The sequence below is a fragment of the Curcuma longa genome, chromosome 11 (genome assembly GCF_044706935.1).
Source record: "Curcuma longa cultivar G26 ecotype Majalengka, Jawa Barat chromosome 11, ITB_CL_G26_1.1, whole genome shotgun sequence".
Taxonomy (NCBI): Eukaryota; Viridiplantae; Streptophyta; class Magnoliopsida; order Zingiberales; family Zingiberaceae; genus Curcuma; species Curcuma longa.
Genome location: NC_133871.1, coordinates 2,760,546 through 2,775,463, shown reverse-complemented (window position 1 = coordinate 2,775,463; position 14,918 = coordinate 2,760,546). Strand labels below are relative to the sequence as shown.

The window sequence follows — 14,918 nt, the reverse complement described above, 5'->3', positions numbered from 1 at the left end:
CTACAGCGCAATAAAAACAGTAAAATTCGTCCACTATCCAACAGCTCTACATAATCAATTTTATTATCATATATTAAAAAATAAATCGAGAAGCTATTGTTTGTCACTACAAAGAAAGTATTATTTCAACTTCATCTAGATTCGACTTTTGTCACTATAACAAATATATTCTGTAGTGAAATATTAACCACAAATTAATAGTATTGTGAATGAATTAATAAACAAGTTTAGTATTTCACTTGATACAATTTATTTAAGTTCATTCAATCCAGATCAATTAAATGAATAAAAATAAATTTATTTAAGTTTTAAAATTCTCAAAAGTACATCATAATTTTATTTTAATTTCAAAATACCCTTCTCATTTTTAATCCTAAATTAAAATAAAATTTTAATTTATTTATTTAAATTGAACAAAATAGAACCGAATCAAGAAGAAAAAAAAATAGTTTATCAAGAAGTTTCATACATACATAATTCATTGATAATCTAAAAAAATTCAAAATTTTTTAAAAGCTTATGAAACGTAAGGTCATCAATTCAAGGCAATGTCCTCTCCTTCGTAGTCAATTGTAACTTTTTAATTTATCTCCTAATAATTGTGAGATCGATCATGTAAAGCCACTAGAGTGACATTTCATCTTTTTACTAAAATAAAGTCATCAATTACTTTTGTACGAAACTCGGATAAAATAATTAAGTTTTTATTTTTTTTCGTTTTGATTCCATTTAATTCCATTTGGTTGGATTTAAATAAAAAATTAATTTTTTTATTTTATTTTCGATCAAAAGATGGAAAATATATTTTTAAAATTAAATGTGCCCTTTGAAAAAAATAAAATTATAGTGCGTGTTTTGAAAATTCTATAACTTTAAATGCATCCTTGGTAAAACATAAACACACGTGTAATTTATTAATTCTCGTCAATAAAGATTATAAATTATTTATGAGTACCGAATAATATCTATGAACAAAAGTTACAACCTTGTTTTATTGCTAAAATTTTTATTAAACTTATAGATAAACAAAAAAACTTATAAAATAAATGAATAAACTTGTACTATCAAACTTCTTAACTAATTTAATAAGTTTAATAATATAATAATTTTAAATAATTAAACAAGTTCGATTTAAGAGTTCGATAATATTTTTTAAAAAAAATCTAGTTCAAACTAAGTTTGCAAGCTTGAAAAAAACATCAAACCTAAGTTGATTCATTTTAGGCTGGATTTAGGTCAGAATTTATATTCCTTATTTCATCTTCATTTATTATATCCATCTCCAAATTGGATATTCATCCTATCCTTTATATTAATAATTTTTTTATTCCATCTAACTATTATTGTTCAATAAAAATATATTAAAATTAATATCATATCAAAAATAAAAAATAATAATAAAAATAGAATAAATATCTATATATTTCGAGGGAAGAAATCGAGAAGGAGAAGATCAGATTTATTTTTTTATTTTTTTTAATCGATCGCCAATGGAATGATATATATATATATATATATATATATATATATATATATATATATATATATATATATATATATTGGATTATTTTTATTAAATCAAATCACTTTTGATCAAATTAGAATTCACTTGTAGTACTGTAAACAAATCAAATGGAGTTAAATTTTATAATGTTCAAGTTTATATAATAAGGTACCGAGTCTAATCGAGTCAAGTCAAGCTTAAAATGAACCAAGATATTCAAACTTGATTTAGTTTCTTTTTTGAGCTTGAGCTCGATTTGTTTAGATGTTTTTGAACTCTCGGTTTAAATTTATTTGATTGTTTAAAAAATTTATAATTTTAAACTTATTATTCATGAATATTGTTCAAGAAAAATTTCCAATCCTTATGTGTTTAAATTTGTTCATTGACTTTATGTATATTGAATTAACATAAACAAACTTTTATTGTTCTTATTTGAGATCGTGATATGATGAGTTACTAGTTAGTTGTCTTTGAGATTGGTTGGTATTCTAATGGTCTAGTGAAGGGAGAAGATGTCTAGAATCTTTGTTGGAGAAGAAAATACCAACATCCTCTGTGAGACTCAATCATAGCGTTAGAATGGACATCAATGTGAGGTTAGGTGTGGTCATTCCAATACTCAAGTTAGAGATGCTTTTTAGTATGAAGGGTGGAAAATAGGAGGAAGAAGGAGAAGCGCAATAGAGTTACCTAGGAGGAAGAGCATGGTCTATTTTAATTACCTTTTTCAGAATTTATATAGCTGTCTTGAAGAGCATCTCCATGTTAGACATGTCATTCTCCTTCAGTATGCATGTATGGGTTGGTGGGGGATCAAATCCAACAAGTGTTATTAGTCTCTCCATTCATCGAATGTCATGTGTTTGGTGGAAGATATCTAAGAGACCAAATTTGACAACCACCCTTGTGATTCCTGGGCATGTAGGTGCCAAGTATCTTTATAAATATTTACCATCGTTGTTTGTTTTGGGATGATTGAGTTGAAGATAAGATTGAGGGGTTTGACTACTTTGGAGTTGGGTGATCAAGTCGAAGGAGGAGTTTGAGTGATCAAGTCGAAGGGGAGTTAGAGGGGGTCCAAGCCCTCTGGAGTTATATGACCAAGTTGAGGAAGTCAAAGGGTCTAAGTCCTTTAGAATCAGGTGGGCGAGCCAAAAAAGGAGTCGGAGGGGTTCGAGTCCTCTGGAGTCATGTGGCCAAGTTTAAGGAGTTGAAGGCCCTGAGCCCTGTGAAATCAGGGTGGCTAATCAGGTCGATCGAGCAGAGGGAGGAGTCAGGTGGCTACTTTGCCTTCCACTTATACTTGATTTTGATTTCCACCTACTTGATTCTATCATATGTAGGGTTTTCTATTCACTATAATACTTATCAAATCGATCATTAACCTTGTTCATAAACGTTTGATTCATTTACGACTCCAATTTTACCTATGTTAGAGTTATTTATAAAAATATTGATTTTTAAAATATAAAGTATCCTTTTTATATTTTTTTAAAAAACAGATGATCTTTTGGTGATAATGAAAAATAAAAGGTGCCCTTTTGATATTTTTAGCAAATATTATTGTCCGCCTCTTCCACGTTCTGGTCCATACAAAGCCACAAGCGAACTAGAGGGATCGACCTTCGATCGGCTAATGGACTCGTAGTAGAATCGCAAATCCAACGACCGCTCAGCTCCAATGGCGCTCGCCCTCTCCTCCGCTTCCTTCCTCGTCGCTCCCTCCAGATGCTCTTCCTCCCCCTCCTCTCCTTCCTCGCTCGGCGCCTGCCGCACCGCTCACTTCCGCTCCCCCGCCTTCATCGCGGCCGACCGCTCCCTCTCCCTCCGCCCTCCCCGCCGCAAGAAGCCACGCCGGCGTCGCGCCGCCGATGGACTCTCCATATTCGTCATCGCCTCCGCCGACTACTACTCCACCCTCGGAGTGCCCAAGTCCGCCGGCATCAAGGAGATCAAGGCCGCCTACCGAAGATTGGCTCGCCAGGTACTCCTTTCTCCTTGTAGTTTTTGATGTTTTGTGGTCTATCCTATTGCCTCATCATTCTGGCTTCTTATTAGTTGCATGAAGCGTTGTTGGGACTGTTTTCGTGGTATCTGTTTGTTAGAATTGGCAAATGTCCTGTAACAAAGTATTCCATCTGAAATTAGAGGACTCGAGCAACTGATTCATGGAATGGGAGGGTTCCTTGAACGATGCCACTTAGATTGTTGAGTCGTGTGTTCCACATGGTTTGGAACTAACTTCACCTAAACCCAAAGCGCTCCACTTCTTATCTATTTTCTTGGAGAAAACAAACCATGAAGATGTACAAATACCAGATTAGCCACTGAGTAGTATTTTTGACCGATGATATTGTAGATGTTTGATTTACTCATATTTTTTTGAAAAATTAAAGTCAAAGGATTCATCCTTTCTAACGGTCTGCATTACTCTGATTTTTTGTTTCTCATTCTACCCTATATATTCTTATAACTATTATAATAATTATCATATAAGCATTGTAGGCGGAACTCTAATAGTCTGCCTCTACAAGGATTTCTTGCCTTTTATAAGTTCATATAGCTTGATTTGTCCATTCGACCACAACTTATTATTAGAATCTAGTGCTTCCTTCTCATATGTTTCACAAATTCATGCATATGGTATTTTACTATATTAATGTGAACATAACAATCTTTGAAGATTATATGAACTTCATAAAAATTTGATTTACTTGAAGTGTAAATCCATGTATCACATATAGGAGCCAATGATCTTTTTCTTATTTGGTCATTCATAACCTTGGCTTCAGTCTTCTATTGCAGACATTCATGGATATTTGTTACTCTTTGGGACACCAACTATTTGTATGGATCATTAGATTTACAAACCCTTCATCTGTGCTTATGTCACATTATAAGTGTAGGATAGCATGCTATTCTGGATTTCATCTAGGTAAGAGTTTTGTACATTATATTTTCTAAAGGCTTAAAACACTTTTAAGATCATATCCAATATACATATTTGCAGGTTTTACAGATTCACACAATAAAAATGTTGCTGTTATTTGGTATATTGTTTGGAGAAGTTATTTGATCATGCTTAGCAAAGTTTCAAAAAGCTTATTCTTGGAATGTGCTTGGTTGGGAATTTGATGCTTAGGGTTTTGGTTGATCTTATGTGATGGAGCATATAATCAAGAGATAAATGCTTTTATGATTTCTTTTGCCTTTTGTTAGTTATCAATTCGCATGATGTGGAAAACCTATCACAACCTTAGCCTATAACCAATTGCCACTACTTACATTTCTCCCCTTTTCACTTGTTGTTAGTTTTATGACCCATAACTGGTGGAAACTGTGCAGACTCTTACAAGTTACAATGCGAGCCAAAATCCACTAGCTATATGCTCTTCATCTCCAAAAGCTTGCTAATCCATGAAGGATTTTAACTTTAATTTTGATTACCAATGAGTTACGGCGATGTCTATCTAAAATCTAGGCTATAACTTAATGACGTCACACTATTTAGATTGGTTTAGATGGTACAATCTTCTGCACACTACTCGCCTTTGCTATCATTTTCCTCATTTTACTTTTTGTTAATTTTATGATCCATGACTAGTTGAAAACTTGAACATCTTACAAGTTACAATTTGAGGCCAAAAATATGCTAGCTATATGCCTCTCACCTTAAAAAATAGTGTTTGCTAATCCATGGTGGACTTTAACTCATATATTTGTTACCATTGAGTTATGATTGAGGTTTAAGTCTTGGTGTCAGTCACCCCAATGAAAAGGGAAAGAAGTAGAAGAAGAGGAGGATGGAGAAGGAAGAAGCTTACTCGAAGTTTTGGGCCATGGAGGCAATTAACAGTGAACTCACGACTCTATAGTGAGTTGTGGAGATGCTTGGACTTGTGCAAAGTCACCGAAGGTGCTCGCAACTCATGAAATCTCACAACAAAGGTGCAGCATGCTCGGGCGAAGCTTGTGATGAAAGTAGAAGCTTGGGTGAGGCTCGTGATAAAGGAGGAAGCTTGACAGAGTTTGTGATGAAGGAGGAAGCTCAAGCAAAGCTTGCAACATTGGAAGAAGCTCAGGAAAAGTTGGTCATGGAGGAGAAGCTTGGGTGAAGCTTGTGACGATACAAGAAGCTCAGGCGGAGCTCACGAAAAGGTGGAAAGCTCGGACAGAGTACAGGAAGAAGGCGAAAAAATCACGATGGGGTATTGGGAGTTTCTCGCATGTCAGTTGGTCGACAAGATGTTTCGTTTGTGTCGATCAACGTGGAACAGTATTTAAATTGATCATGATGATATCTATCTAAAGTCTATCCTATAAGTGATTCCAACTTGTTTAGATTGGTTTAGTTACTACAATTATCCTTACTTAAACTCACAATTGCCTTGTTGATGCAGATCAAAATCAAATCAAATACTCAAGGATCACTAGGATTCGATATATGTGTTATGGACCATGCACTAATGTGGTCCACACTCCAAAAAAGGGTTATTTGATATTATAATTGTTAGGACTTGAGCCTGAAGTCATGTTGGCTATGCACTAAATTAGGAGTATTCACTATCTTTGGGTGGGTGGGTAGTAATTCATATTCTTGGTGAAGTCTAGCAGTGCACGACCGCAGGTACTTACTATTCAATTGACTCAGGTGCTAGAAAACCCTGACTTGTCATGAATGTACAGCTTTACTTGGTAGACATCTGCATGGTGTAGATAGCTTTTTAACTTCTTAGATGCTAAAACTATGAAACCTTTGTAACTTATTAATTCTTACTGTATCTTGGAGTTAGCACGATGTTACTTGTGAAGCATCAAGATGAATTCATGAAAAAAAAATTCATTTGTGAATCCTTTATGCTTCATCCACAACAGTGTGCTGATTTATTTATTTATTTTTGGTTTGTTATGTTTAGTATCACCCTGATGTCAATAAACAACCTGGAGCAACAGAAAAATTCAAAGAAATAAGCACTGCTTATGAGGTACTTTTTATTACTCGAGTTTATTTAATTTTTGGTATACTCTTGTTACTTCTCTTTACCTATATTTGAAACCTTATGATGACTATTTTTTCAACCATGCTGCAAGTATATCTATCATTGTACCAATCAACATGTAATTTAACTTTATGATTTTTAATTCTAATTCTGATACTCCTAATATTTCCTCTCATGCTGGAGCACAAATACTATATATGTCCAATTGGTATACCTATGAATTGCATCTGATCCTTCAAATTTGGTCTGGATTTTGCAATTGGCTATTATAAAATCCTGTCATTTACTTATACAAGTATGTTATGTTTTAACAGTTTAGTTATAATATGGTTTTTTCCCCTCTTCATGGTATTGCTTATGTGTTTAAAAGGTGCTGTCAGATGATAAAAAGAGGGCTTTGTATGACCAATATGGCGAAGCTGGAGTGAAGAGCGGGGTAGGTGGTTCAACTGGAGCATACACGGTAATGAGTTGTGACTATGCTTTCATTCTTACCTATCCACAATATAGAATTTGGTAGCCAAGGGATTTACGCCAGCGTTCAGATAATTTGTGGTGATGATAACTTTGCTGAAAATCACTAAAAATATTTAGATATATGAAGTGAAATTATTAAATATTTTCCATGTCTTCCCTTACTCGCAGACCAATCCTTTTGACCTATTTGAGACCTTTTTTGGTGCGAGCATGGGTGGTTTCTCTGGTATGGATCAAACTACATTTAGAACACGTAGACGTGGTACTGCTACGAAGGGTGAAGATCTTCGGTAAGCTACATTAAAGATATTATGACAATTTTCTTGCTTTGAAATTATAATTTTAGCTTTTTTAGTTATGCTTCATGCTAGTGCATTTGACTTTGGACCTTGACTGATTCTTGAACCTAAGAGTTAATAAAGATGTATTTGTTACTAACTTGTTCTTTATGTATTGTCATTTAGCACATGCAGTAAGAGAACTCATTTGTCTCGGATTAAGTTTTTTATATTCAAATATTTACTATGCTACACAGCTTGATATTGATTTATGGTTCTACCTCAATCCTTATTAGATTCATCCAGCTACCAACATTTATAAGAAGAAGAGACTGATTTACAGAGCTGTTAACTGATACTTGGAATATTGTTAGGTATGACATAACTTTGGAGTTTTCAGAGGCTATCTTTGGAGCAGAAAAGGAAATTGTATTGTCTCATTTGGAGACGTGTGATATCTGTGCTGGTACAGGATCGAAAATTGGCTCCAAGATGAGAATATGCTCAACTTGTGGTGGAAGAGGTCAAGTAATGCGAACTGAGCAAACACCCTTTGGCATGTTCTCCCAGGTTTGCAAGTACCTTTTTATCATATAGTTTCTTCTGCTGATTAGTGCACATTTGGTTTGGCGCAATCCAATGACTTTTAGATAGATGGGACTTACATGGTTTGATGATAACATGATGAATCTAATAACTTTAGGGAAATCAGAACTTTCTGTGATAAATAATGAGAATTTGGGAAACGGAATTAAGAATTTGTGAAGCATCATGTATCTGCATTTGGAAATTTTGGTCTCAATAGAAAAATATGATTAAGAAATTTTAAAATTGTAATTTTATATTAGCATGTAATACTGGATTGTTGTTTAATTAACTCTTATTTAGTCAAGCAAAGCAAGAGGCACATGGGAAGTAATGCAAACTCCAGATCTCTTTATATTGTTCATTGATGATGGACCAACTCGATTGGTTCAGCATCTGCTTTAGTATTAGTGCACATATTTTGACTATGCATTTACGATATGACATTTTATAGGGATCATTGGTTGGCATTACTTCAAATGAGTTTTAGCTTACAGAAAGTCATAAACAATAACAACAATGATAAGTCATGTTAGTCCCAATTATGAGTTTATCATACATGCTACTGCAGTTTTCTTGTATGCAACTATGCCTGAATCTCACTGCATCAAAGCTAATGTCCTTTGCACTAAGTTTCTACTCCTCCCTAGGTTTCCATTTGTCCATCTTGTGGGGGAGAAGGTGAAATTATTTCACAATACTGCCAGAAGTGTGCTGGGGAAGGACGCATACGTGTTAGAAAGGATATCAATGTAAAAGTCCCACCAGGTGTTAGCAAAGGTAGTACTCTTCGTGTAAGGGGTGAAGGTGATGCAGGACCAAAAGGGTATGAGAATCTATTTACCGGGATTAATTTATGTATTCTTCATTTGTTTGAAAATTTTGTGTTCTGGTTCTGCCTTAGTTTAGTTCAAATATCTGAAGTGTGATGGTTGGTGGAGAAGGAAAATGGTTCTTCTCTGCCCAAACTTAAGACAGGTAACTAGGGGAGAGCACCTCGAAATTGGTGCTCTCCTCTCCTTTCTGTCGGGGTAAATGAGCTCTTATAGTCTTAAAAGTACAGCATATGTGCTTCCATGGACAACAATCATCCAGCGTTTGGTACTAGTTCAACTCATGCTTTCGCTATCATTGTTACTAGGTTCTTGGCCCTATAGTGTAATCAGAAACTTAAGAACCTATTTCTCATGGGATCAAAATTTGAATTGAAAAGTTCCTTTGTTCCTGTCATTTGCCTGGAATCCAAACAAGCTAATTGAATCACGCAACAAGTGTAATCAGACTGACCATGTTACGAAGTTAAGTGATAATTTATCTAATTTTGAGTTAAAAAAGGATATTTATACCTGCTTTTAGTTCAATTTTCAAAAGTATATAATGTGCTGAAAGCTCATAGATGATGAAATAAGTTTAATACTAAATAAGTATGTTGAAAGATGATTTGTAGATTTCATAGTTTTATGATTCAAATCAATGAGGAACAATAAAAGGGGAAGAGGGATGGCTAGAAAAATCAACACAATTGAAAGATATTTTAATGATATTGCAATTTCTAACAAAAGACCAACGCTAAAAAGAATTGCGACTATTGGTTGAAACTTGTTTCTTGTTGCTGTTATTATTTAAAGGCACTTCCCTCTTATCTTGTTATAGTGTGGTTTGACCAAGCACATTCAGCTTTTAGGAAGAATGAAACCAATAGCTTTCATGCATGAATGTGACTAAAAATGATATTGGTCAGACCTGTGTTCCTGCGGACTATGGCTCTTGAATAATTTCAGGTTGAACGAGTGATTGTTTTGGCAGATTTTACATTAGCCTTATTGTGGGTACATTAAAGTGAGCCTTAGTCAAACTATATCTTTTGCATTAGCTGAAGTTGCATCTGGAATTTGTCATAGATGCATTTATTCCAGACAACAATTTGCTCTCAAGTGCAACACTTTTTCTCCAGAGGACTATTAAATTGCACTCACACATTGATTTTCTGACATGGTAGCTAAATATACTGCACTATCTTCTATTAGAATTGGCTAATGGCTAACATGTTGCACTTGTATTGTTTTAAGGGGTCCACCTGGTGATCTTTATGTATTCCTGGACATTGAAGAAATTCCTGAAATTCAACGGGATGGCATTAACTTGTCCTCAAGTGTTACCATTAATTACATCGAAGCTATCTTAGGGACAACTGTTAAGGTGATGCCTGAACTTCGTTTTTAACTTTTAATTTTTATTTCACTATCCCTAGAGAAATTGGATCAAGTTCAAATGCATTCACTGTCGCTCAATAAAATAATTACCTTCTCTTAGAAAATCTATTTCTCATTTATGTCTGATGAATTATCTAGGTGAGGAAAGGGAAATGAGAAAGGTTGCATCAGAACTGATTATACTGAGATTTCTAATGCAAGGGCTTGTCATAGTTTCCATTTTAAATGGTCATGTTAAGCGCTGACTATACAAAAACTTGAACTCCACTTAGATTTGCTCACTTTGTGTTCTTTTTTGGTTTCATGATCAAAATTAGGCAATACTGCTTCACCCAGGGAAGTCTGTGTGTTACTCATGCCTAGGAGTTTGTTCTATTGTTCCTGCTGACTGGCTTTTCCTGGTCGTCATGGACTGCTTCACGGAAATCAGCCAAACTCAGTGGATGCTCCTCTTGTCTTCATCTTGCTTTGTGACACCTCACTTAAGTCTTGTGAAACTTGTCGGCTAATGAGTTTATACAGCTTAAATGAGTGAGTTATTATTAATTTCGACCTAAGTTTGTCAGGTTAGTGGTTGGGATTCTCAAGTTAATGGACAAGCTCTCCTTGGGCGCTTCATGACATTGTATCAGAGCTACATTTGATCCTCTCCTCAAAAACCGACCTATACCTATTAATACCCAAGTACCCACTGAAGTATTCATCAGTCAGAACCTCTCTCTCTAAACTGATAATATTTAGCTTGGTCTTGGTTTTCTAGGTGCATGATTAATTGCAATTGCCATTGAATACTTTCTTTTTGAGAATTAGAATGGTTTTCCATACTATTTGAAGGCAAAATAAAGTATATCCATCTACATAATTTTGCATTAGAAAGAAACAAGTTTTGAATAGGAATCCTCAAGGGCGATGAAAGACATTAAGATAAAGAAAAGGAAAATTGGAAAGATATTTTGATGAAAAGCAACAGATTAATTAATACAGATTTGAAAAAGTTTCCCATGGAAAGATTATTCTGCAGTGCAAGTATGCTGATGAGAATCCCAACTCATCTTTGAGATTATGTTAAAGATTTGATTCAGTATCACTTATCCCAAATTAAGTTATGAGGAAAATTCCAAACTACTGATTAGGTCTATGGTGTAATATTCCTCTCATGGCCAATCTGATCTAAGTTTAGAATTGTGAGTGCAACCAGAAAACGTGAAGCTAGCACAGGAATAAGCCAACTAGGGAAGATTAATAGATTAGACAAGGACACATAAATTAAGAATAACAAGGACAAGCAAGGTTTGAGGTTTTAGTATTTGTGAAAGTTTTCTCTCCTTAGTTCTTTATCATTGTTCAATGTCATAATTGTCTGATTTTTGGAAAACTTGCATTGACAGGTCAAGACAGTAGATGGGATTAGTGAACTTCAGATACCTCCTGGTACTCAACCTGGTGACGTTGTTGTTCTAGCAAAAAGAGGTGTCCCTAAATTGAACAAGCCATCAATACGTGGTGATCATTTATTCAATATCAAAGTAACTATACCAAATCGTATCAGGTTGACCATTTCTTCTATCAGCTACATTGTCGTTATATCTTGTGTCTGAAAAAGCTGCCTCTGGTATTTGAAATTTGGTACTTGGTCCTATATATTTCCACATACTGCATGCCATTTGTTTCACTTTGCTGGTGTGTATGCGAAACATCTTCATCATAGAAGGTTTTCCAACTGATGAACAATTACACACTTTGTCGACAGTCAATACACTTGTTCATGAGATCCAGTGAAGTTCATGCTCTCGGTGACATAATGTAAATATACAGATGTCATTTGATCTTGGCGCTGACACTGGTATCCTTAAGAAAACAACAACAATAACAGGTCATGAGTCCTAACTATTCGCTTGGCTACATGAATCTTACCCCATTGATTGACAAATATGGATAAAGTCCATGCTCATAAGGTTTTTGACATGGTTTTGTGCCAGTGGCATGAACTGACCTTCAGTCGTTTTTATTTGGGCTTTGGGATCATCATGGTCTTTTTTAAAAACTAATTTTCTAAAAACTTAATCTCATGATCTACCTTGCTTTTTTTTATCTCAATATTTTGTCTAAATGAAATATGTCAAATTACTGGTTTTGGATGAGCAATCTTCTTGTTCTGTATTGGATTAATTCTTTTTATCACCCTCCTTTGCACCATCTATTTCTTATATACACTTCTGTATATGTCTGCAGTGGAAAGGAACGAGAGTTGCTTGAAGAACTTGCATCTTTGAGCAGTAATTCCATTCCCCGTGCAAGCACTCGCTCAAATATAAACACACAGAGTAAGATCAAGAGTTTTTTAATTATATTGCTGCTTGATATCTGATAAAACTAATTTAGTAATTGTAAGAAGTTTGAGTTTCTGAATTTGATGCTAGATATAAGAAAGAATTCACCAATATTTTTGTCTGCCATAGTTGCTTATTGTGAGAATTGACTTGGAAATGATTTATGATTCTATGGACAATCCTGATGCCCTTTCTTGCAGTTGACACAACAAAAAGCCAAACAACCACGGAGGCTCGGGATTCAGAGAGAGAGCAATCAAGTCAAAATGACTTTTGGCAGTCACTAAAGGACTTTGCCGGGTATGTCTTTGTCTCAATAAGAAAGCTAAGAATTTTTTTTGTGTTTAGGTCCTTTGATATCAACATCCACAATTTCCCTGTGTACTTTTACTTAATTTTGCTATTTTTCTTTCTCAATCTCATCGACTTTATATTTCAAAGTTTGTGATGAGCTCAGGGTTAGGTAATTCCATTTGCACCATTTTCTTGCCATTTCTTTCTCACTTTTCTCATCCGTAAGAAAGTTTTGAGGCCTGGTCTAGATAATTCCATCCTACCATTTTCTTGCCCATTTCTTTCATATTTTTCTCCTCCAAACCTTTTCTATAAGCTCTTCATATAGCTTACAAGTTCAAAACAACACCTAATATATTTCTCATTCCAAAAATATCTTTATTCCAATGTTATTGTAATAGCTACGCCATAACTTCTATAATGTATTACAGTAAATTGACATAATTTTTTTTAGTTTAATTTAATCAAAATTACTACGCATGAAGTACTTTTATATCAAAATACTCTTTATCAATTTTGTCAAATTTTATCAAAATTGCATTAACTTGGTCAAAATCATTTCAAAACCATTGTACCAACTATGTTGTAGTTGTTACAATAGTTTTAAAATGATTTTGATCAAGTTTAAACAATTCTGACCAAGTTTTAAAATGATATTTTAAAATGCTTTATGCACACTAATTTTGATCAAGTTGGAGCATTTTATTCTATATTGTAGCAGCTACATCGTATCTCTTATAACAATGCTGGAGTAAGGGTATTTTGGGTTGAAAAATATATTAGGACACTATTTTGATGTTTTTTTGAAGAATGAGCGCCCTTTTGATGAAAACCATAATAAAGGGCGTCCTTTTGATTTTGATTTTTGCTCTTTACTTAATGTCCTATCTCAATCTTACAGTCTCTCATAGTTGGCATCATCTATCAATTTACTCTTCCTCTTCCTTTTCACTTTCAACCTAGTGATAATGTTTATTCTTTTCAGACGTCGCCATTTTTTTATTTTGATTTAATTAGGGATATTGCTCCCTGTGTGGTCAATAATTTCAACGCATAGTTTGATGTCGTCGTCGATACACTCTTCAACATTTCGAGGGCACAAATCACTTCGTAATGTTCAACAAGATCCAATTCTTGGTTAACTAACAAATCTTGTTGCAAAACTTGAATTATGTTGCTACTTTGTTAGCTTGTGACTGTTCTTTCTTTTGGCCTCATTAGTTACTTTGCTACCATGTTTCTACCTAGTCGTCGCGACTGCAAAAGTCGATACTGACAAAGTCATTAGTTGGTCTATTTGGACCTTAACTTTTCGTTATGGGATCAGAAAATAAGGCAGTTTTGAAGCTCCACTCAATGTGTGATGTATGCATCTCCTTAATTTCTCGTCCACCTTTCATTTCCACATCGCCCGTCTTATAGTACATGAACTTTCTCTTCAATCAACTGTTTTATTCCATTATTAGTGCTGCAGTTTGAGTTTCGCAAGTTTCAATCTCTGATGCTTGTTCTTCAAAATCGTCTGAACTTGATCCAGACCGACAATCAATTCACGAGTATTATGAGTTTAAAGTTTGTATATGTATTTAGACTTTGTATCTTTTCCCCCATTGTCGACCAACTTAAGTTTGCATTTTTCGATAACTTCATGTTTACATGGATCATCTACTTCGCAGGTCTGTTGCTAATGGGGCGCTTAAATGGCTAAAAGACAATCTTTGATCTGAAAGCTGCTCTTTGTTTTCGATTGATCAAGTTCCCACAATCGACTCAAGGCTGCGGTTTGTCATGGTTTGCACCCTCATTTACTCATTGAGATCCTAGTTGTTGATGATGATGGTCATCTTCATGCGACGAGGATAGATCGGGGGCATCTATGCCGAGTTCTTTACCTTTCGTCCCATGTTTTTGCGATCATACTTACTTCCATCTATGGCAAGATATCGGTGATATCGCGAACAAGTCGATTGCAACTACACTTTTTGTAATTCAAGTCGAGTGAGTCCAATGGAGGAGCTAATAAATGATTCTTTTCATTCACTTGGCTTCTCATGGAACCATCATCTAAGTGATACTTAGACGTGTGGACTAAGTGATACCTCAAATCAGAGTGACCTCCGCGTATGGCTGCGGGGTTAGTCGTGTGTGGAGCGTTCGGAGTCAACGTATGATATTTTATTGTAGTAGTTTAAGTGATACTTCAAATCTCAAAAGATCTATAATTAATATTTTTT

At 34.7% G+C, this 14,918-nt stretch overlaps 1 protein-coding gene across 1 annotated transcript; it reads left to right on the top strand.

Moving 5' to 3' along the window:
- The first annotated feature begins 3,135 nt into the window (after positions 1 to 3,135).
- LOC141838902 (uncharacterized) lies at positions 3,136 to 14,724 on the top strand. Its single transcript, XM_074726525.1, has 11 exons — positions 3,136 to 3,491; positions 6,424 to 6,492; positions 6,878 to 6,970; positions 7,153 to 7,274; positions 7,637 to 7,832; positions 8,498 to 8,673; positions 9,917 to 10,046; positions 11,449 to 11,609; positions 12,293 to 12,384; positions 12,591 to 12,690; positions 14,361 to 14,724. The coding sequence occupies exons 1-11, from the start codon at positions 3,189 to 3,191 to the stop codon at positions 14,404 to 14,406; spliced, it is 1,488 nt and encodes a 495-aa protein (XP_074582626.1). The 5' UTR covers positions 3,136 to 3,188; the 3' UTR covers positions 14,407 to 14,724.
- Positions 14,725 to 14,918: the final 194 nt, after the last annotated feature.

Bases quoted from the DNA above. Each gene is read 5' to 3' on its own strand.
- LOC141838902 (XM_074726525.1), top strand. From the start codon at position 3,189: ATGGCGCTCGCCCTCTCCTCCGCTTCCTTCCTCGTCGCTCCCTCCAGA. The intron at 7,833-8,497 runs GTTTGCAAGTAC...ACTCCTCCCTAG, and splicing joins CCTTTGGCATGTTCTCCCAG to GTTTCCATTTGTCCATCTTG. The intron at 12,385-12,590 runs GTAAGATCAAGA...CCTTTCTTGCAG, and splicing joins CTCAAATATAAACACACAGA to TTGACACAACAAAAAGCCAA.